This window comes from Eulemur rufifrons, chromosome 17, assembly GCF_041146395.1.
Source record: "Eulemur rufifrons isolate Redbay chromosome 17, OSU_ERuf_1, whole genome shotgun sequence".
In the NCBI taxonomy this organism is placed as follows: domain Eukaryota; kingdom Metazoa; phylum Chordata; class Mammalia; order Primates; family Lemuridae; genus Eulemur; species Eulemur rufifrons.
This window is the reverse complement of record NC_090999.1, coordinates 25,787,762-25,810,742: the sequence shown is the minus strand read 5'-3', so window position 1 is coordinate 25,810,742 and position 22,981 is coordinate 25,787,762. Positions and strand designations below refer to the sequence as shown.

The following is a 22,981-nucleotide window of genomic DNA, read 5'->3' as shown; positions in this document are numbered from 1 at the left end:
GCTTCTGAACTCATTGCCTTGGTCCCTGCGACAGTCTTGCTTATTTAACATGTCTAGAACCAGTGAGAGCCTATAGCATTCCTCTAGTCGGTGACATTCTTAGCACGAGGGGCTCTGACACCGGGAGATGAGTGAGAAGAAGGTTACAGAGAAAACAGATGGGAACCTTTACCAAAGCAAGATTTCTGTATTTTGTCATTTCCTTAGGCCCAACCTGCAGCCGTACACAGGAAGCTCTTTATCTTCTCTCTGATGCTGCCTACTTGTAGGTTCCAGACCAAATGACACTAGAATATTGTGGGAACCCACTTGCTGTTTATATTAGAGAATGTATCATGGATTTGAAAGAGCCAGCTGATAAATAATTTTCTAAAAGTTGCCTGATTTACTGTTGGGAGCTGCCTATATAAATAAACACATATATTCTCTTTTTTCAGTAATAGGTTTGAGAGTTTACCTTTAACTTGATGATTTATTTTTGATCAAGAAGGAATAGAGTTTAAAAATAGTTGATTAGTGGAATTGCAGTATGAAGAATCAGTATTTATTTTACTAAGTTTTCTCTCTCTCTCTTTTTTTTAAAGCCTTAATTCCAGACACTCCAGAAATCTTGAATTTGTCTGCTGATTTCTCAACCTCTACGTTACATGTAAAGTGGAATGACAAGGGTTCTGTTTTTCCACGTCATTCAAATGTCATCTGGGAAATTAAAATTCTACGGAAAAAGAGTATGGAGCTTGTAAAATTAGTAAGTTCGAACAAAAATACACTTTTCTTCTTACGAAATTAAACGGAATTTTTTAAAAACCACTTTTAAGGTGGTATCAGTGAGCTTTTGGATTACTCAGGAAGTATATTAGAGATCTTTCAGGGTTCATTAAAAAGAATGTGCTATACAGTATATGTATCACAGTATTACTATGTACCCCATAAATATGTACAATTATTGGGTGTCAGAAAATTCTATAAACCAATATGCTATGATTAAAAAATCACTTTTTAGTTATTAAAATAAGTGTAACCATTGTAGAAAATTTAGGAAATTAAGGGAAGAATAATCCATAATTCTACCCCTTGAAGCATAGTAAGTGTTATCTTTGTATATTCTTGTCTGGGCTTTTTAATATGCATGTTTTACATGAAGGAAATGAAAATGTACATTTGATTTAGTGTATTTATCTTTGTCTAATATTGCACATAAAATAAATGTTTTGAAACATATTTAGCCATAGTAATTGTTGAGAAATTTTGTATAAATCTGTAAGCTTGAATTTACCAGCATCTGAAATAACATTCTTATAATTAGTACTTTATTCCTCTCTCTTATATTTTTAATCCCATTTATGAGTGATTTCCTTATGATCTACATTTAGTGTGCTCTTATTCTAAGAGGTAGTGAGGAATAGCTGTGAAAGTTTGACGGCTGAAACCTGGGAATGCTCCCATTTAGCCTTGTCCTCTTTATCTTCTTGATGGATTTGGAATATGCTTAGTTGTAGATATAAGAGTTAGAAGACTGTCTCATGGTTTTACAGTTTATTTGCGTAAGTACATAGATAAAATAGTAAAGATAATAAATAGGATTATTCTGTATTTCATAGTTACTTTCTTATTTTTCCTTTTTGGCAATCTCTGACAACCCATGCATGTCATTCCTAAGATGATAACAGTCATAATTATAGTTAGCAGGTGTCTAGTGCTTCTGCTTTTCCTGACACTGTTCTAAAAGCTCTATGTATGTTAATTCTTTTTATCCTCACAACAGTCCCAGGAGGGAGATGCTATTATTGCTGTCCCCATTTTGCAGATGAAGATACAGAGTCACTGGAAGACATTAAGTGGTGGAGCCAGGATTTGAACCCAACAGTTTGGTTTCAGAGTCTGTACTCTTAGCCGCTGCAATTTACATTTTATAATTATATTTTTTCATCTGAAATTCCCTCTCCTTCCTTTTCACCTATTCCAACTGAACCTACATTTCAAGACCCAGGTCAAATTCTGCCCCTTATTTTAAAGTCCATCATAATTACTTCAGCCTACAATACTCTTTTTTCTTGACTTTAATGCAGTTCTATTATATCAATGTAATTTGCAGTTAGCTTTGATATAACTCTACCATTGTTGCCTTAAAACCATTACTTCTTTAAAACTCAGCATTGCTTAACTTTTCATTATGGCCTAACATTTTGTATTCTGGGGTTATCACTTGCTGCCCTACAGTGACTTTTCTTATTTGTAAAGTGGTGATAATATCTGCTCTTGGGTCCCAAAAGTAAAGAGTTTGATATCTGTAAAGCAGCTAAGCAAATATTATTTGTCATTACTTCTTTTGGGGACTAGGCTTTTTTATTTTTAAAGTAATTTTGAGAGAAACTAATGGGGGAATACTAGAATAAGAGGTATACTCTGAAATGGGAATGAAGTCAGACATAAATGAAAGGAACTAGTATTCTAAATCCATGTAAGTCATTGCCACAGACATATAACAAGTTGACAATGACAAGGTAGTAATTCCCTACTTTTGGGAAAAATCTTTGTGTGGAGAAATAATCGCAAGAGGTAAGGAAAATAGAGAAAGAACAAATTAATTTACAATAGTGAAGTAAAAGGGGAAAATGCTTCAGGTCTATAGTAAAATGTGACATTTTTATTTATAAAAATATGTTATTAATGTTAGTATTTAAGTCAGAATTGCTTATAATCAGTCATTTTGTGACAGGTCATAATGCCATTATTTTGTAATAATTTAAAAATCAAGAACCCCGTGCATTAGTGTTTCATTTGCAAAGTCACTGCCAGCCCACAGTCTCTCTGGTTTTGGGATGGCACTCCCCATTCTCAGCTCTTCCTGAGATTCTTTAATCCAGAGGTATTCTGTTTCAGTTTTCCAGATGTAAATCTTCATTCTCCCGTGGCTAACAAGGATAGTCCTTTGGTGCACAGAGCGTGGGAGGGGATCCGGGTGTCTAACGTGCCTTCAGACAGCTTTCAGGCAGTCTTCTGTCTGCAGCCCCCTTCACCCTGCATTTCCTGGGGAACCTGGTACAGCCACTTGCTGAGCCCTGTGGCATTTCTGTGATAGAAACTAGGGGGTCCCTTGGCTTTTCCACTGGAGGCTTAAGATTCAGCTTTCTCAGGGCTTCCAAGTCAGTTACTATCAGCCACCTTCTTTTCCAGCTTCCAAAATGTTTATGATGGTGCTTCCTCTCCTGTATTTTGTCCTTGTGCAGCTGTGCCTTTAAAAAAAAATCTGTTTACTTTTGTTTCTATAAGGATTTCAGGAGCTAAGAGAGCAGGAAATAAATTTGTTCAATCTCTTGTCTTTAATTAGAAGTCCCAAGTTATCGTTTAGGAGAACCTCAATATTTTATTGAAATCTTGCCCATTTCTCACAATTGAGATTAATATTTTATATTATTATAAATTGTATATTTAAAAATAAATTTTAAAATATAGAATGCTTATATAAAAACAGATCTAGTTTAAAACAATTTATTTTATTGAAAAGCTGGTCTTCTCCTTAACTTCAGCTCTTAGAGATACAAACCCATTAATTAGTTTTTTTCATGAAAAATGGAGATCATTAACCAGTGGTATACAGGTTGAGCATCCTTAATCTGAAAATCCAAAATTCAGATTGCTCCCAAATCCAAAACGTTTTTAACACTGTAACATGACGCTCAAAGGAGATACTCACTGGAGCATGTTGGATTTTGGATTTCTGGATTAGAGGTGCTCGACTGGTAATTTATAATGCAGATACTCCGAAATCCAAAACAATGTGAAATTTGAAGAAGCACTTCTGGTCCCAAGCATTTTGAATAAAGGGTACTCAGCTTGTATTTTCTTGTGCACTATAGTGAATGTTTTGATGAATAGCAACATCTTATATGATAATACGTTAGGGCCTAAAGTTGAAGAAGTAAACATCAGTGAATCATGATTATTGTTACTCCAACTCTCCTTTTTATAGAAAACTGAGGTAGTTTTACAACAGGGCAAACCTCTAACTTATCTGGTGATTGTATATAATCTATCATGTTTTTAATCCTGAAGGAAAGCAGAACATACCACTACTTGGAATTATAATTTTGTGTTTGTGTCCACTTTCAGGTGACCCACAACACCACTCTGAGTGGTAAAGACACAATCCGTCACTGGAGCTGGGTCTCAGACCTGCCCTTGGAGTGTGCCGCTCATTACGTGGGGATGAGATGCTACGTTGACAGTCCTCTTTTCTCTGGTCACAAAGAGTGGAGTGACTGGAGCCCAGTGAAGAACATTTCTTGTAAGCTTATATTTAAAGAACTTTTGTTTCAAATAGCGAAGAGCAAGGTTCAGTTTAAACTTTCACTTCTTTGAACCCCAGCTGGCTGCGTGAGGGTCACTTGGGGATCTTCCAAGTCTGCCCTGCCTGGAGTCTCGGATAGGCTTCAGGAATATGTATTTTGAAAGAGCTTGCTAAGTGATTGGGTAAACATCAATGTTTGAAAATCAGTAGAGTAGGCATTGAAAAACAATTAAAAATTTTATGTAGGTACTAATGAGATCAAATCTACATTAAAACAAAAATGTTCCCAATTTCTGGCCCACAGAGCAGATACCTAGTGGCTACAGAGTTATTGCAGGGAACACGAGGACCTGCAAGTATACCAAAACTTATCTGTACATTAAATAAAACTCCTATACAGGCAGAATGCTGGCAATGTGGGATGTGAGGGAAGGCCCAGAAAATTGTTGACAATAAAATGAAGTCCTGAAAAGGCTGGTAATTATTGTAGATAAACTACTCTAGAGATAAAATAGAAAAATGGATCAGAATGGATCAGAGGAAAGAAGGACTGGATTAAAGAAAATCGTTATTATTTTTTTTTTTTTTTTAGAGACAGGGTCTTGTTCTGTTGCTGGAGTGTAGTAGTACAATCATAGCTCACTGCAGCCTCAAACTCCTGGGCTCAAGCAATCCTCCCACCTCAGCCTCCAGAGCAGCTGGGATTACAGACATGCACCACCATGCCTGGCTAATTTTTTAATGTTTTGTAGAGACTGGGTCTTGCCATGTTGCCAAAAATGAGTTTTTAGGCTGTGGAGTACTTGAAAATGTATTTAGGCAAATGGAAAGTAATATACATAGGATGAAAGGAATGGATTTAATGAGTGATTTTTTGGTGTGGGTGGTTCTCATGTGTACATAAAATTGTTAAATTTGAATCTTTATACTTCTTAGACATTAACCTACACTTAGATGTTGATCTACCTGTGATTTGCTTCTGCTTCCTCACCATTACCCCTTCATAAGTAAATAAAACCACATGTGGTTCTTAATAATTTTTGGTATGTACCTCATTCCTTTGTAACCTGGGGTTTCATACCTTGTCTTTGGGCCACCATTATGACAAAGCACCTAATGGCATGTTGCGTATATACTGGGCTATTTTAAGAATCATCTTAGGGAAAAAGTCTTAGTATAAAGACTATTTTATGTAAAAGATGTCTAAAATATTTATAATTCCTTTTGTTCTTTCTAGGGACTCCTGATTCACAGGCTAAGGTTTTTCCTCAAGACAAAGTGGTACTTGTAGGCTCAGATATAACATTTTGTTGTGTGAGTCAAGAAAAAGTGTTATCAGCACAGATTGGCCGTACATACTGTCCCCTTATCCATCTCGATGGGGAAAATGTTGCAATCGAGGTCCATAATATTTCTGTTTCGGACAATAGTGGAACAAATGTGGTTTTCATGATAGAAGATAACGTATCTGGAACAGTTGTTTTTGCAGGATGTAAGTATAAGATTTTAAAGTGAGAGTTCTTGTTAACCTGTTCTGGGCCTCCTTGAAGGCCTTAAATCTTTTTCTGGTGGGAGAGATGATTTTGCTTCTTTCTCTTTGTCTTTTGTATAAATGATATACAAAGATACTAGGATTTTTGCTTGTTTTAAAATGAACCCTAAGCTTATATCCTACATATCTGTATCTGTGTAACTTGTAGGTTTTATAATAAGATTTGAAATATCCAGCAGCTGATGCCTAGTTTAAATTCCTGGTTAACAGCTTTGTTAAGTCAGGTTGTTAGTATATAATATTTCTTAGTCATACATTGTTTAGGAACTATTTGATATAAATTAATTCCCTACCCATTAAAGTATACCTTTTAAAGTACCTACATTAAACAAATTATAATGATTTTATACAAAATCTTTCCATAGCAAAATGTATCTTCTCTAACTTTTGAATAATGTATTTGAGGAAAATAGGACGGCTGGAGGACATGGGTGAGAACACTTGCTCTGTCACCGTGTTCTGTGTGTGACGTGTGCTCCCTCATTCAGAGGCATCTTTAACATGATCACTCCTACAGTCTACAATTCCAAGTTATTTCCAGAATATGTTGTTGCGACTTCCGTCTTCCTATGACTTATGTTAAATATCCATGGATAATTATGTGTTTAGTGTTTCTAGCTCTTGATTTTAGAGTTTTTCTGCCTCCTTCGTTGTGGTGATTGTGTTTTGGTGTCACTGGTAGCGTCACCTCCAGCAGTAAGTCTCTTCCTCCCTGCATCCTGAATTAAAAGGCTCTGAGTTTGGTCTAAGGGTCTCATGGATAAAATATGTGAGGTGGATTGAGTGGATTTTATGATTTTTTTTTATTGCTTAGTGATTTTTCTTTTGTTTTTTTATAATTCTCAGCTATGGTCTAGACAGCAGCTCTCAGTCTCTTTTTTTACTTCTACAGTAACTTGTGATGATTGACATGCAGATATTAATATATTCCCAAGGGAATAAGCAGTAATAGGTACACTTTTCTCAGCTTGGTGGCTCTAACCTTACCCTCTTTTTCTCTTCCCAGCAGTGCATTTTGGAATTCAAGTGAAAGTGAGATTATGTTCAAATGTAAATTTTAGAAAATTATATTCTCTTTCTTTGGAGAATTTTAGGAAATTACTTGCAACATTTCTCACAAATGGTCCTGAAGTCTAAATTGAGAGCCAGTGATATATGTAGTATATGTAGTAAAGTTGCTTTGTAAGCAATACCAAAAAGTGAGATGTTCACTTAAAAATATGAAAAGAAAAATTAAAAGTTTAAAGATGAGAATATACACTATCTCTATTTCTATTATTTCAGACAGTATTCTAATCTTTTATGGTAGTACTAGAACACAGTTATTTAATTCATAATTTAACCTTAATTTATAAGATTTGGAGGTTGAAATATTGTTTAATATTTTTCAAGCAGTAGGAACATCTTCCTTCAGAAGGAACTCTATAGAAACTTACAAGAGCAGGTTATAGTGTTAGAGTGAAAGATTTATTTATTTCCTTTTCTTTATGAATATCTTGTTAATGCACCATTTTTTACTGATAAGAATTTTAGAATTAGCTGGCTAGTTTTCCCCTACACACATACACATACACACATACGATCTAAACCTGCTAGAATTTTGATTGTGGTTACATTAAAGCTTTAGATCAATTTAGGAGAATTTTCATTCTTACAATATTGAGTCTTCTAAACCATGAACATGGTATATCCCTCCATTTACTTAGGTCTTCTTTGATTTATCTTAGTGAAGTGAGGTCTTTACATCTTTTGGTAAATTTATTCCTAGTGCTTGGTGTTTTCTGGTGTTTTTAAAAATGACTTTGTTTTCTAAATTGCATTTTCTATTTGCTGGTGTATAAAATATAGTTGATTTATACCTAACTTTTGCTTAGCTTCAGTTGATTCTTTCTTTGAAAAGAAAATTCTTATACTACCTTTCAAATACTGTCGTCTTATATTTTTCCCCCTTCTGTATGTCCTTCAGTTTCTTTCTAGTTTGTTCCTGAGATTTGGATTTTAAGTATTTCAACTTAATACATCTGCCAAATCCCACAATAATCAGCATTTGAAATATATTCCAAATTTTTGTTATATTATTTTTAATAAAGCAACTGAAAATTTGGCTGTAAATTTAAAACAGTTTTTAAAATAAAAATGTCAATGTTAGTTTAATTTTCCAATTGTTGAACTTTTATATAAATACTCATTATTCCTCTTAATGTTAGTTAAAATATTATTGAAGGATTTTGTTCTTATCTCTGGGGAAGGTATGTGAAATTTTTTAAGTTTTGGTTGCTACACTAAGGAGTGTTTTAAGAACTCAGTTTTTTAAAAAAATAAAAATTTTACAGAGTTTTTAACAAGTAGATAATTAAAAAAAAAACAAAACTTTAAAGTGAAAGATAGTTTGGATAAATATGACAGTAGGAAATACCAGTTTCTATATATGTTTGGTTAAATATGATTATAGAAATATCAGTTTCCCCAAAAAACAGTGTCAGACTGCAGCATTTTCATTTATCACTTTAAAGGTCTCACCAAAAAACAAAAACAAAACGAACAAAACAAAAGAACTTTTTTTCTTCTGGTCTTGTCCCAGTATGCCAGGGAGAACAGTCTCAAAAAACAGAAGAAATAACAAAAGAGCAGTAGTAAGTTTGAATATAAAGAGATGTAGAATTTTATCAAGACTTCTTTGTAAATAATAGTCCTTATATTCAAGAACTCCGAAACTTGTAACATGACTTATATTGACTTTTAATATGGTTTGGTGCTTGTTTTTTTTCATATCACAATATATAGATGATAGATGATAATACTTTTAACCTGTAGATTTTTCTGATTTAATTTGTTGGATAAAAGTTTCTTTGAGAGATTTGATAGACTTTGAAATAGGATTTAAGGAAAAAAATGATAATTGTTCTCTCAATTTGCTATAGGGAGTTTCCAAAAGAGCTGTAAGTCACTTTTCAGTATATTTTAATCCATCATTTCTAATGTAATATGAACTAACAAAATGTGCTATGGAAATAATAACTGCATTGTTCAAAAGTAAAAAGTAAACAGTAAATTTTTTATTTAAAGAAATTGTATAAAAACATTATTAACATTTATAAAAACGTTATATGTTTTCAGGGAAAATACATTCAATCATAAGTATCTACATTTTTTTTTTCTTTTTTCTATTAGATCCACCTGATATTCCTCAAAACCTGAATTGTGAGACACATGATTTAAAAGAGATTATATGTAGTTGGAATCCAGGAAGACCAACAGGATTGGTGGGCCCACGCAATACCAGTTACACGTTATTTGAAGGGTAATGATAACTGGGGAACGGTGTTAAATGGCGAGGAGGACTTTGAAGTACATGTTATATGACATAGGGAATGTACCAGATCCCTTAGTTTATCAGCAAGACATAAAGCCAAGTATGTTGTGTAAAATTATGTACTCTGTAAATACTGCAGTTTAGTCATATGTAGACTCTATTTCATGTCTCCTCTTTTGCAAAGCTCAGAAGGAAGAACCCTTAATGAACAGAGGCTGTTTCTATGTAGCTTATGACTGATTATTTTCTTCCATTTTCAATATCACATATTCTTCTCTGAGTATGTAAAGTGTGTATAATTAGAAATGTAGGCCGGGCGCGGTGGCTCACGCCTGTAATCCTAGCTCTCTGGGAGGCCGAGGTGGGCGGATTGTTTGAGCTCAGGAGTTCGAGACCAGCCTGAGCAAGAGCGAGACCCCATCTCTACTAAAAAAAAAATAGAAAGAAATTATATGGACAGCTAAAAAAATATATATATAGAAAAAATTAGCCGGGCATGGTGGCGCATGCCTGTAGTCCCAGCTACTCGGGAGGCTGAGACAGGAGGATCGCTTGAGCTCAGGAGTTTGAGGTTGCTGTGAGCTGGGCTGACGCCACGGCACTCACTCTAGCCTGGGCAACAGAGTGAGACTCTGTCTCAAAAAAAAAAAAAAAAAATGTAAACTTTTTATTAAAAATTATTCAAAGTTTGCCCATTCATTTTGTCCTGCAATATTTATCTCTTGCCATTTTGAAATTTTTTTTTTAATTAACAGTTTTTCAGGAAAATATATTAGATTTAAAAGAGTTGAAGTGTCTGCAAATGGAAGCTATCATCAGTTACTCTTTCAAATGGTTCCAAATCAAGAAATATATAATTTTACTTTGTATGCTCGCAATCCTCTGGGTCGATCAGAAGCAACAATTTTAGTTAACATAACTGAAAAAGGTAAGCTACTATGTAATCCAGTGCTTTAAAAATAACTTTACAAGTGGTTGAAATGCCTTGAGATTAATGAAAAGTGTTTCTGGGGATTACTTTTTACTGATTATTTTCTTTATAGTTACTTAATATTAATTTTGTTATTTTAAAAGCTTTAAAATGTGTAGTTTCAAGTTTTACTATTGAATTTAAATAAAAATTTGAATTACTCATTTGCAAAGAAACTAAGTAGCTCTGTCTTATAATTTTTGATTTCTGAAATATTTTTTTGCTCAAATTTTAAAACCTTTATTGTGAAATAATTATAGACACAACAGTAGTTGTAAAAATAATAAGTTAGAGCCTTGTGGACCCATCTCCTGGCGTTCCCCAGTGGTGTCATTCTGTGTAACTGTAGTATAGTATCAAAACCAGGGAACTGACACTGTTGTTATACAACACTGTGAACTAGACTATTGACATTGCTCAGTTTTCATGTGTTTTCATTTGTTATTGTATGTGTGTGTCATCCTGTGCAGTTTATCTTGTGCATAGATGATTCACGTAACCATCACCACAATCAAGATCCAGACCTGCTCTGTCACCACCAAAACACTTCCACATGTTGGCCCTTCAGCTCCCCGCCCCCCCCCCACATCCCTGTGCCTTGGCAATAGCTAATCTGTTCCTCGTCTCTGTTGCTTTGTCATTTTGAGAGTGTTACATAAATGAAATCATACAGTATGTAACATTTTGAGGTTGGCATTTTTTACTAAGGATAATGTCCTGGAGAACTATTTAAGTCGTATGTATCAATAATTCTTCCTTTTTATTGTTGATGATTACTGAATTTTTACCAACCCTATTAATGTATAGCTCAAAATAGAAATGAATAGAAATGAAATGTAGTGATCTTTTTGACATTCTTTTCCGTGGTCAATCCATGTGCATCAACTCCCTGCCAGGCTCTGCAGCACACAGAGCAATGGCATAGAGCTCTGTGTCCCCCAACCCCAGGACAGGATGCAGAGCTCCACCACCCTCCCCCAACCCCATTTTGTGGAAAAATTGTCTTCTGTGAAATTTAGGAGGAGCAGGCTGAGTGAGCCAGCTTCTGTATTTATAGCTGCTCCCCCTTGCTTGCATCACTACCTGAGCTCGGCACAAGCCCCCTATTCTTCTGGAAAAATTATCTTCCATGAAACTGGTCCCTGGTACCAAAAAAGGTTGGGGACTGCTGCCATAAAGACCTTCTCTTAGAGACTCACAGTCAGAGGAGAAAGAGCTTGAACCAAGTGCATTATCATACAGTCCAGCAAGTGATTAGTAGATGATCCCGTTGCCTTGTTTGTAAATATGAGTTACTTTTATCAATTATTCCTTCCTGTCATCTTTGTTATTTCCTGATTTTTGCTGGGGCCACGATGGCTACATTTTATCCTTGAGTGGGTAGTGTTTGTATGTATTTGCCCTCTGCCGTTTCAACCTATTACGTATGTGATTGTTTTCCACCACTCAAGTGGGTATATGCATGGTCACCAGTAATGCAGTTAGCTTTGTTGTACCTTCAGTCTCAACCTGCAGTGCTTTTCTACATTTATTTTGCCAGCTTTAGTCTGATTCCTCCTTCAAAGCTCATCTTAAGTTCCATCTTCACTGTAAGACTTCCCTTACCATGCTTACATGTAAATTCCTGTAGCAGTTACTATCTGTACCATGCATTAGAACTTTGTATTTATACTTTTATTCATTTTCTTTCATTTTCTTGGTCATTCCCCAAGTAAGTTAGAAATTCCTTAAAGGTAGAGACTGTGATCTTACTACCTTTTAGTATTCCCAGGACCAATTGAAGAACATTGAGCATGATTGATTCTTAAAAAATGTTGGCGTGATGTCAGCAGTAAAAGTGAGGTTTGTGGATTCTACAAATACTGGATAGAATATTGTTGTTCAGCACTAAAAATACCTTCTTATTTTTTTGTTTTTTCATTCTCACTGGTCATGTTAGAAGATAGCTTTCCCCTTTAAATAAATGTTTAAAGTAATTAATCTTTAAAATTATGTTTACAGTTTATCCCCATACTCCTACTTCATTCAAAGTGAAGGATATTAATTCAACAGCTGTTATACTTTCTTGGCATTTACCGGGCAACTTTGCAAAGATTAATCTTTTATGTCAAATTGAAATTAAGAAAATTAATTCAGTACAAGAATTGGTAAGATTCTTCAATAAACTTCCTTTTTGATTATTTTGGATAAACCAGTTCTCAAAATGCATTAAGTACATTGATATGGTTAAGTTCTCAGATTATTTACTGTAGAGATTTACCAAGAACCAAGAAAGACATTATATATCAGTGCAATAGCATATTTATCACATTTGAAAAATAATTGTAATAGTGAATATTATAGAATGTAATATGACTTTTACTACTCAGAATGTTCCCAGGTACAGTATAGTACCTGGCACATAGCTGATGTTTGGTCAGTTTGTGAATGAATGAGCAGTTTTTGCTGTAACCTTTAGCATCAGTTAATGGATAAATTGGCACCAGAAAGCAGAAGTGATTTTTAAAACTGCAAAGTGCAGCAATGGGAGCCAGTTGTAATTGGTAATTATAAGTCAAAATGTGACTTTTTAGTACATTTTAAATATTTAGGTTGACTTTTACACTACACCATCTTGTAGTTTGTGGTAAGTCTGGAATAAATGATATTGTACTTAACTATTCATTTGGAAATTTACTGATTTCTAGAAAATCAGCCAAAACTGTACAATATCACCAAAAAGCTGCTTTGTAATAAGTCAGTGGGAGCTCAGAGGCTTTTGTGAGACATGCACATCTTCAGATTCATTTGTAATTGCTTCATTTTAATTTTATTTATTTGGTTTAAATAAGTATTTGTTGAATATTTACTACATGGTTAGCACCATACTAGGGGTTCTATGTGACATATTAACAAAGATGCATAAAAGATGATGTCTACCTCCAAGAAGCTTCCAAATATCATCTGAGTAATATATTTAATCCTCAAGATCTTCTCAAACTAAATTATGTGAGGGTTTGTTGCATCACTGTGACCATTGACTAATTATCAAAATTTTATCTTCTGCATAATTTAATCAATGATTATTACTTAAAGCCAATATTTGGATTAAAAAGACATCCTAATTTTTTGTCATGACAGAGCATAATTTCACTGACTTCGCATTTATATAAGAATTTAAACATTACAGTGGATGAACTGCTTTTGGTATCATATATGCCACCTCACATGGACATTGGTTGATTTATGTTACAAATGTGAAGGCTTTCTTACCAATAAAATGTGTATTCGTACACACGTGGTGTGTACACATATATATATATATACACATACTTATTTGTTTTCTAATAGCGGAATGTCAGAATCAAAGGAGTAGAAAATTCAAGTTATCGCATTGCTGTGGGCAAGTTAAATCCATATACTGTATATACTTTTCGGATTCGCTGTTCTGCTGAAACTTTCTGGAAATGGAGCAAATGGAGCAATAAAAAACAACATTTAACCACAGAAGCCAGTAAGTTACCTAAGTGATTTATGGCTGATCATTACTGCGTATCTCGAAGTTTTACAACTTTTCTTTAAAGAAAATGTCATCAGAGTCTTTAGATGTAGGGGAACACTTAGATAATAAATTATGTAATATCTACTAATATCACAGAGACATTTTAAATGATTGGTTTTAAAGTTTTGTCATCATATGGAAAAATGTTTGACATACATTCTATAAAAGTACTGGGGGCTTCTCCGTCTACACTGTGATGTCAAGTGTATTACAACAATGCGCAGGAAAACAGATTTGAAACCATGGTACCACTGTGGGATGATTTTTCTCCCATCCTTTCCTCCCCCTGTTGAAATTTTAGTAATTCCTTTAATTCAGGTTGCCTTTTTCTTTAAAGCAATTATTAATAAAGAGAATTTGTTAGAGTTTTTATTTGGGACCTCGGCCTGGGAAATGATGTGACTTTAAGGTATGAAATCAGGTAACTGATTTTCTGAATATGATAATTTCCAAAGACCGAATAGTATTCAATCCTTGAATAACCAGATGCCACGTTTAAAAACAAAACAAGACAAAACTTAGAAATAGGTATAATTATCAGGAATCATTTGTGGGGTAGAAGGAAAACTTCTCCTTTGCCCCCAGGAGTTTTCCTGAAAGGTTGACTCGTAATAAGGCAGATTAAAAAGAGAAAGAGATTACAAATTTATTTACCACTTGCATGGGGAGAATCACAGAGTGATTACCCAATATCCCAGTGGAGTCCAGAAGTTTATGTACCCTCCTTTTACAGGGGAAGAGGAGATGAGGAATATACGTAATTCTGTTGAGGGGCAATAAATGGTTACTAGGAAGGATGAATAGATACTGAGGAGAATGAATGGATGGAGGGAAACGGATTGATTTGTAAATGATTCTTTGGAAATTAAATTAACTTGAGAGACAGGTATTATCTTTAAAATGGATTAGGCCAGGTCTGGTTGCATCTTGATATTCTATCCTGCAATATATTGAGATAACAGGGAGAAGAAGGAAAGACAGTTACTCTTCTTGATGGGTCCATCTGGTTTTTAATGCAGATAGAGGGAAAGCCCCTTCCAAGGCCTGTTGATCTCTAAGGGCCTTTAATTCAAAATACTCTTTATAAACAAGGAGTCATATTTTGGGGTGAAATTCCCTGAGCTCCTTCACATTCAATAAAAGATAACAAATGCTTTATTTGTACTGCGTAATCCAGGAAATATAAAACTTCCTCCCCCAAAAATTAACAAACAGTGAAAAACAAAATGATAGACGTTAGTCCAGATTTTGCCCCTCCACCTGAAGAGATGTGAAAATAGAGATGAGGGCCCTTTGCAGTATGTGTAACAGGAGGTGAGTGGGGGCTGCAGGCTTGACTGCAGCTAGAGGAGCCACTTTCAAGGTGGGTCACTCACATGGCTGTTGGCAGGAGGCTTCAGTTCCTCACTGTGTGGTCTTCTCTGTGGGCCTGCTTCAGTGTCCTTGTGACGTGGTAGCTAGTTCCTCCCAGAGCTGATGATTGAAGAATGTCTTTTATGATCTAAAATCAGAAGGGATGTACCATCGCTTCTGCTCTACCCCATTGGTCACACAGGCCAACTCTGATGTAGCAGGAGAGAGGATGGATATCAGAAGGTGTGGGGATCATTGGTCATTTGGGAGACTGGCTGCGACAGGAGTTTTTGCCTTAAGTTCATGAGCTGTGGCTGCCAAGAGGAAACATCTTTTTTGCACCTCACTGAGATGAAGGCATTAATTCACTCAGAAGATATTTACCAAGTATGCATTACAGATTGAACATCCTAATCCAAAAATCCAAAATCCGAAATGCTCCAAGATCCAAAACTTTCTGAGGGCTGACATGATGCCACACACACAGTATGTAACACAAACTTTGTTTCATGTACAAAATTATTTAAAACATTATATAAAATTACCTTCAGGCTATGTGTATAAGGAGTATATGAAACATAAATGAATCTTGTATTTAGACCCAGGTTCCATCCCCAAGATATCTTATTATGTATATACAGATATTCCAGCATCTGAAAAAATTTGAAATTTGAAACACTTCTGGTCCCAAGCATTTCGGATAAGGGATATTCAACCTGTATATGCTGGGAATTGTTCTAGTTACCAGGGACACAGCAGTGGCTAAAACAAAGCTCTCTGCCTGTGGAGTTTATGGATCCAGAATTAGGAATAAATTAAATAAATAGATACACACATGCATGCAAATATAAGCACAAACATAATATGTCAGGTGATGATGAGTGCCACAGAGGAAAATGAGGGACAGGAAGGGGGCTGGGGGATGAAGATGGGAATGGAGGGGGGTAGGGTGTGAAGGGAATTGCAGTTTTAAATAGAATAGTTAGGGAAGACCTTATTAAGATAATATTTGAGCTGAGATATAAAGGAGATGACAAAGCAAGCCTCATGGTTTATTGAAGAGAAGAGTTCTAGGCAGAGGAAGAGAGGACACAGTGCACAGAGCTTGAGGCAGGGGTCCATGGCATATCTGAGGGGCAGCCAGGAAGCCAGTGTGTGGCCAGAGCTGTCCTGACTTGGGAGAGATTGGGCGAGGGGGGTGACAGGCACTGGGGCCAGTCAGGGAGGCCTTGGAGGGTGATTTTAACCCAGTCTGAGGGGCCTTGTGTTTTGTAAAAGTTGAGAGCTTAGCTTTTCCATTGCTTCATTTGCTAAGTGAAAGCCACTGAACTGCTTCACATTTTACTGAGATTCCAAATACCCTAGAAAAAAATTTCAAGCACCATGATATGTATAGTATGTATCTATCTTCAAATACTGACTTTTAAATCTCCTTTCTAGTTCCTTCAAAGGGACCTGATACTTGGAGAGAGTGGAGTTCTGATGGAAAAAATTTGATAATCTATTGGAAGGTAACTATCTAATTTTTCCTTATCATTTACATAACTTTATTATACAAAACTGCTTTGGGTTATCAAGGAGCTGAGATTTCTGGCTTTGTTTGCAGTATCGCAGAGAATCTAAACTGGCTCCTGAAAGTCCCCAAATGCCTCATCACTCCTAATTCCCCACAGTCATTTTAGCAAGGATCTTCTGTCTCAGATCTGAGCATTCTTTAGTTTGATTTTATGAGGCCTATAAAGGATTTCATGAATTCCATCTTCCTCACCTTATGTCAGAAACTACAAGTTAGAATCTCAAATGTTTGTTACATTTTTCTTCTATGAATAGGAACTGACTTTTTATATATTTCATGTGCAATTTGTTTGCCTTAAATTGTGCTATAATATGCCAATTATAAAGTTTGGCATGGTTTTGTGAAATATTTAGGTACATTATATTTTACTAGTTTTTCTGTGTTAGAGCATTTTTGTTGCTATATATTTTTAAATATTTTATGAAAATCAAAAACATGAACAGTTGTTTTCTACATTAGATTTCATATGGCAGTCATAATAGGATTCTTTTACGTAATGAATTTTGTTATTGAAAGTAAAACTTTATTTTATTTTTACAAAAATTTGACATCCCTACAGCTTTGAGTAAAGTGAGGTGTACGTAGAAGTTCAGTGTGAGTTCCGTTGGTTTGAGATCATCTGTGCTTGACCGTTGCATCCACTCCTGATTAGAAAATCCCCTGGCTTCTCTCAGCTGTCTGTCAGATTTCATGATAATATAGCAACTACTATACAAATCACTACAATATAGAGAGAGTTTGGAATGTTGTTAAAACCAGGTGAAGATTTAACCAAGGACTAAAAATACTGAAGTGATTCAGATTCTAACTTCACTGACTGTGTTGATGGTGCCGCCATTTGCCAAGGAAGGGCATGTTTGGGTGGAAAATTATGTTGTTTTGGATATGTTGAGTTTTTAAAACATGTGCCACTGGGATATCTGAGTAGAGTCAAGTAGGTGGTGGTTTGCTGTAAGGCTCTGGTGCTCGGGGGAGGGCTCAGAGCTGAAGATGTAGGTTTGAGTAGCAGATACATGGAATCACTGGGGGGAACATGGGAGGCTGTAAGTGGGCCAGGCTTGGAGCCCAGGTGATAGCAGCATACAAAGTACCAGCAGAGGAAGAGGAGCCTGCACAGGAGATTGGAAAGGTCAGAGGAGCAGGAAAACCAAAGAAAATAGAATTACAGAAACCAGATGGCAGGGAGCTGTTTCAAGGAATGAGTGGCCGTGGGTATCGCAGGAAGGGCACAAGTCCTAGAACTGCAGTCTGCCCCTGGAGCAGGCCACCGGGGAGGCATCAGAGACCTCTGCTGGGGCAGTTTTGGCAGCAGAGTTAGTAACATGAGCCCAGACTGGATCAGCAGGGCCCATACACTGGCATATAAATTGGGGTGATCGTTTTGAAAAGCACATTAGCTTTATAAATGAAGAAAATTGAATGTTCATTTTCTTTTGTTTAGTAAGTTCACTTTTGGAAATTCATATTAAAAAATTAATCCTAACTATGAAAAAGAAAAAAATGTGGCAAAAAACATTCACCAAAATATTTATTTTAGTATTGTTAAGAATTGGGAACAACTTAAATTTCATTTATTTTAGGAATATTCAGGTATATTCATAAAAATGCTACATGAGCTATAAAATCATTAAAATATATATAACTGTATTAACAGGGACTAGTGTATATTTCAGAATAAGTAAATAAATTACTTATTTTAGAATAAGTAAATAAATACAAAATTTTGTAGTATGGTTAAAACAATGTTAATAAAAAAACTACCCCTAGAAAAACAATGTGAAAGAAATATCAAAATGTAAGTGACTTTAAGAGGTGGGAATATGGGAGATTTTTACTTGTTTTCTTTCAACTTTAGTATATATTCTAAATTTTCTGTAATGGGAATGTAATACTTTAAAGTGAGAAAACAATAAACATTTTTTTAAAAACCACACTTTTTGTTGTTAAGTAGAGCAATGCTTCTGACCACTTGTTAAAATTTTTCTTCTGAAAATTATTTTGTATTTACCTAATTTTTAAGTTTCTGTGACCTCTTACTGCTTACAGAAAATAATAGTTTTTCTTCAGTATCACTTTCCTGATTTACCTAGGTCTCAGTGGATTTTAAATGTTTCACTCTGTTAAGAATGTCATCTTCTCTGATGTTACCTTGTTACTGTTAAGGTGGAATCTAGTTTAGACTCGGCCACTTTTTGCAACTTTTTATAATAATTTATTTCTCTGTTTTTCATAGCCTTTACCCATCAGTGAAGCGAATGGAAAAATACTTTCTTATAATGTGTCATGTTCATCAGACGAGGAAACACAGTCCCTTTCTGAGATCCCTGACCCTCAGCACAAAGCAGAAATACAACTTGATAAAAATGACTACATCATCAGTGTGGTGGCAAAAAATTCTGTGGGCGCATCGCCACCTTCTAAAATCGCTAGCATGGAAATTCCAAATGGTGAGTGCTTAAGATGATTTAGTATATGAGAATAGGAGATATAAGTGAAAAATTTTGATATTAGTTGCTCTTATGTAATATCAGCATTTTTCTCATATATCCTGCTGCTGCTGCTGTGTAAAGAGGAACAAGCGATTGATGTCTGCTCTTCATTGCGACAGAGCAGTCGTTAGTATCGGCTTGAAGCATGTGCACTGATAGATAAAATCATCACTGTATTCAGCTACTTTATAGCATAATGTTGGAGAGTTATGGTAAGAGCACTTCCTAAGTGCTCTTAGGAAGAAATATTTTACCCATTTATTCAAATACCGTTTTCACATCTCTCTCCAAGACTGTGAGAGTTTATGCTGTGTCAGCTGTGCTGTTTTGCAAACTATCCAGCAGGAAGAAATACTCATTTTAATTGGCAGCTTTTTCCTTATTTATAGAAATTCTTTATTGATAATAAAGTCATCTTAAGTCTAAGATCTTCAGTATAGGCTTTAAAAAAATAACTGATATAATTTTAAAATTATTTAGAATCTTCCTTTAAATTTTACAGATTTCCAACGACCAGTATATTCCTCCCTAGCTTCTACCTTGACACCTTTTTGAGTCATGGGTTTCGAATGGCATTTGTACCTCTTCTTTCACTTAAGGGCTCTTTCAAGTCATTGCCTGTCCTCCCTTTGCTGTCCTGCCCCAATATGGGATCACCTTTCTGTAACCACCCACTCACTCCTAGAGGAAGAACAATTGGTCCAGTTAGGGTCCCCTAAGTATATTTTCAACTCTAGCTTGAGACAGTTTCTTATTGCCTGTTACTTAACTGGTTCTTTGTTCTGTTTGAGTCAGCCGTAGGAGAATTAGGAGGAAGGAATGGGGACACATGATCCATGTCAGAGATGCTGAGCACTGGCCAGAGCCCAGAGGGCAGTGCTAGCTGGAGAGGCCCCCAGGGCAGTGGTGTGGCAGAAGACCCGAGGCAGGGCTTAGAACAGCCAGCCTAATGGCTGTTCATTTTGGCCTGGCAAAAATAAAAAATAAAAGAGAGATGTGCAAACATCCATAGAAAGATAACCTGATGTAGATGATACATTTCATTGCTCTCACAGTGCTAGGCAGTGGCTACGCTGTCTTTTAATTCAAGAGCTGTAATGCCCCCTTTTCCATGTGTCCCTCTGAAGATGGTCTTTTACAGGACTAGCAATGGTCTAGTCATCAGCATTCAGACAATTAACGAAGCCCCGCAACAAATCTTCATTCCGTGAGGATTTCCCGAGGCGGAGACTCTGCAGCCTTAGCTCGGGTTTACACTGTGGCTTTTTAATCACATTGAGCCAAAAAGCTGTTATGTTCAGCACATTCTGTATTCTGAGTTAAATCAGAATTGTCTTGCTTTCAGTAGTAGTTGCTTTATGAATGTAAATTTTGTTCAAAAAAACCCTTCTTTGGCTTTTTACTGAACCCTTAAATATAAATCAATGATGGAAATGACTTCTTTTCTCCTGTTACTGTAGAAATGCCCCTCTCCCTTTTGACCACACTGCCCTAACCCCCACCCCAATTCCTCATCCCCAGCCTGGGCCCCCACTTCTCACCTAAGGGAGATCTGGCCAGATGGGGAACAAAACCTCTCCACAGCCACCCCCAGTCCCCTCCCCGCCAGCCTCTGCACCCTGCCCCTGGGGTCCCCTGGGGCGCTGTGTGGGCTTCCTCTCCCTGTGCCCACAGGGCTGTCCACCTCACAGTGAGGGTTCTCTTTGCTCCCATCCTGCTTCTGTCGGTGGAATCCCCTTCAGCCCAGCTCTGGGCTAGCAGCAGTCTTCCTGGGAAGGAAGAGAAGGGGCCAGTTCATCCATTCTTGCCACACGTTTGAGCCTGCTGTGTGCTCTCATGGAGCACACGTGGTGGCGGATGATGAGGAGAGGCCTTCGGACTGTCCATGTGTCCTCCCCGCCTCCCGCCTCCTCCCTGCCTTGCCAAGCCCTGTCCCTCCAGTGCCCTCAGCCCCGTCCCTCCTGGCCTTGATCTTCATGTCCCGTCCCCAGTACATCACTACTGATACTAGGTGCTTTTTTCCTTTTTAGCATTTTCTTTCCAATGCTCTGTTAATCCGTGTGCACAGGCGAGTGCTGTAGTTGTTACAATAAAAATAAAGCAATACCTCTAATCTTTGCTAAAGGTTTATCTAGTTGGAGTACTATTTTATAATTTCTTCACAGTGAAGTGATTTTTATAACTCTCGTCCATTTTCATGAGGTTTGCCTGACAGTATTGTTTTTAATGCCAGTAACATATCTTTCTTATTGAAGACGATCTCAAAACAGAGCAGGCCGTTGGAATGGGAAAGGGGATTCTCCTCACCTGGCATCAGGACCCCAACATGACTTGTGACTACGTCATTAAGTGGTGTAACTCGTCTCGGTCTGAACCATGCCTCATGGACTGGAGAAAGGTTCCTTCAAATAGCACTGAAGCTCTCATAGAATCTGGTAAGGGGGATTCGTGTCTCTCAGCTAAAGTTCTGAAAAAATATTCTTAAAAAGCAACACATGTGGGACCGGGTGCAGTGAAGTGATCATTTTCTTCCACCACCGGGCGGGTGTGAGTGGGTTTAACATTCCTGGAAGGTGGTTTGTGGCAGTAGGTGCTGAAGGGGTTCAAACCCTTTGATCTAGCGATTACTTGTCTGGGAGTTTATTCTAAGAAATAATCAGAGAACAACACGATTTACCCCTAAGAGTGTTTGCCACAACATTATTTATAATTGTGAGAAATTGAAAACAACCCAAATAGCAAATAAGGGAATGAGTACATAATGGTACATCTATAAAATGGAAAGTTAAGTAGCATTAAAAATTAGGCCAAAGATGTAAAACAACATGAGGAAATACTCATGAAAAAAGAAGATTCCAGAATAATAAGCAGTTTGGTCTCAGTTGTGTGTCTTTGTCGTTGTTTGCCCTGGGCTAGGCCTGGGGAGAGACTGAACACAAAGGGCTTGACCCCATCCTCGCTCTCCCGCTGCAGGGCAGGGAGCACCCGTGTGGGTGTGGACACGGTGCGGCTTGCTGCTGAGCCAGTGGGCTGTGTCGAGCTGCCCTTGCCCTGGTGCAGCCTGAGAGCTTAACCACAGGCGTATTTGGTCACCTACCAGCTGAAACAGCCGTGCCCTTTGGAATCAGAGCCCCCTTTCCAGTACCGTCATTCCTTCCGAGTAGCTGACGAGGGTGTGTCATGCCTGTCCCCATGGGATTTCTGGAACCTATAGCCTGTGATGCTTCTTGCGTCCTTCCCCTCTGCTGGCTGCCCCTCGCATGTCAGCAGGGAGAAAGCAGCCTGCTCACCGCGGCTCTCCCAGGGAGCACTTTCTGCGAGTTCACTGTTTCTCTGTCAGCGGTGAGGATGAGTCCCGGTCACTGGATTACCACATACGGGTTCAGATCATTTTCCAGTTCTGCTTGGAGTAAAGCCAGACTCCTTCACATATGTAATTGGCCAAAGCAGCGATGGTCTTCCTGAGCGCACCTTTACCCTTTCTTACAGCATACAGCCCTTGTCGAGGTGCCCACCATACCCCCCTCTCTTTCCTGCACCCTCCCTTGAATTCCCCTCCATGGCGATGACTGAGCCCTGCGCAGTCCCCGTCTATTCTTTCTCACCTGGGCTTTCGGGATAACTGGGATGGACTAGGGTAGGGTGGAGTGGATGTAAAGAGAGTGTCTACAGATATAAGTGTTAGCTGAGCCCTGTGGGATGTGGAGAAGCAGGCCCCGTGGTGATTGAGGGAGGAGAAGAACTTTCTGTGCCGATGCAGACGAGCCAAGGCCCTACAGTGGTTGAGAAAACAGAGACTCAGAGAAATTAGGTAACTTGCCCAAGGTCACAAAATTAGTATGTCATAGAACCGGTGTTCAGATTCAAGGCTATTCAAAGCTTCAGGAGGCTGGGAA

At 37.2% G+C, this 22,981-nt stretch overlaps 1 protein-coding gene across 1 annotated transcript in view; it reads left to right on the top strand.

The window, feature by feature from the left end:
• The window catches only part of LIFR (LIF receptor subunit alpha), a 109,105-nt gene that overhangs the window by 70,136 nt on the left and 15,988 nt on the right, over positions 1 to 22,981 (top strand). Inside the window, exons 5-14 of the mRNA XM_069491998.1 lie at positions 585 to 748; positions 4,114 to 4,288; positions 5,529 to 5,783; positions 9,015 to 9,144; positions 9,912 to 10,084; positions 12,128 to 12,273; positions 13,457 to 13,619; positions 16,461 to 16,531; positions 18,830 to 19,043; positions 21,341 to 21,520. Coding sequence (XP_069348099.1) covers positions 585 to 748; positions 4,114 to 4,288; positions 5,529 to 5,783; positions 9,015 to 9,144; positions 9,912 to 10,084; positions 12,128 to 12,273; positions 13,457 to 13,619; positions 16,461 to 16,531; positions 18,830 to 19,043; positions 21,341 to 21,520 — 1,671 coding nt within the window. The remainder of the gene's footprint in view (positions 1 to 584; positions 749 to 4,113; positions 4,289 to 5,528; positions 5,784 to 9,014; positions 9,145 to 9,911; positions 10,085 to 12,127; positions 12,274 to 13,456; positions 13,620 to 16,460; positions 16,532 to 18,829; positions 19,044 to 21,340; positions 21,521 to 22,981) is intronic.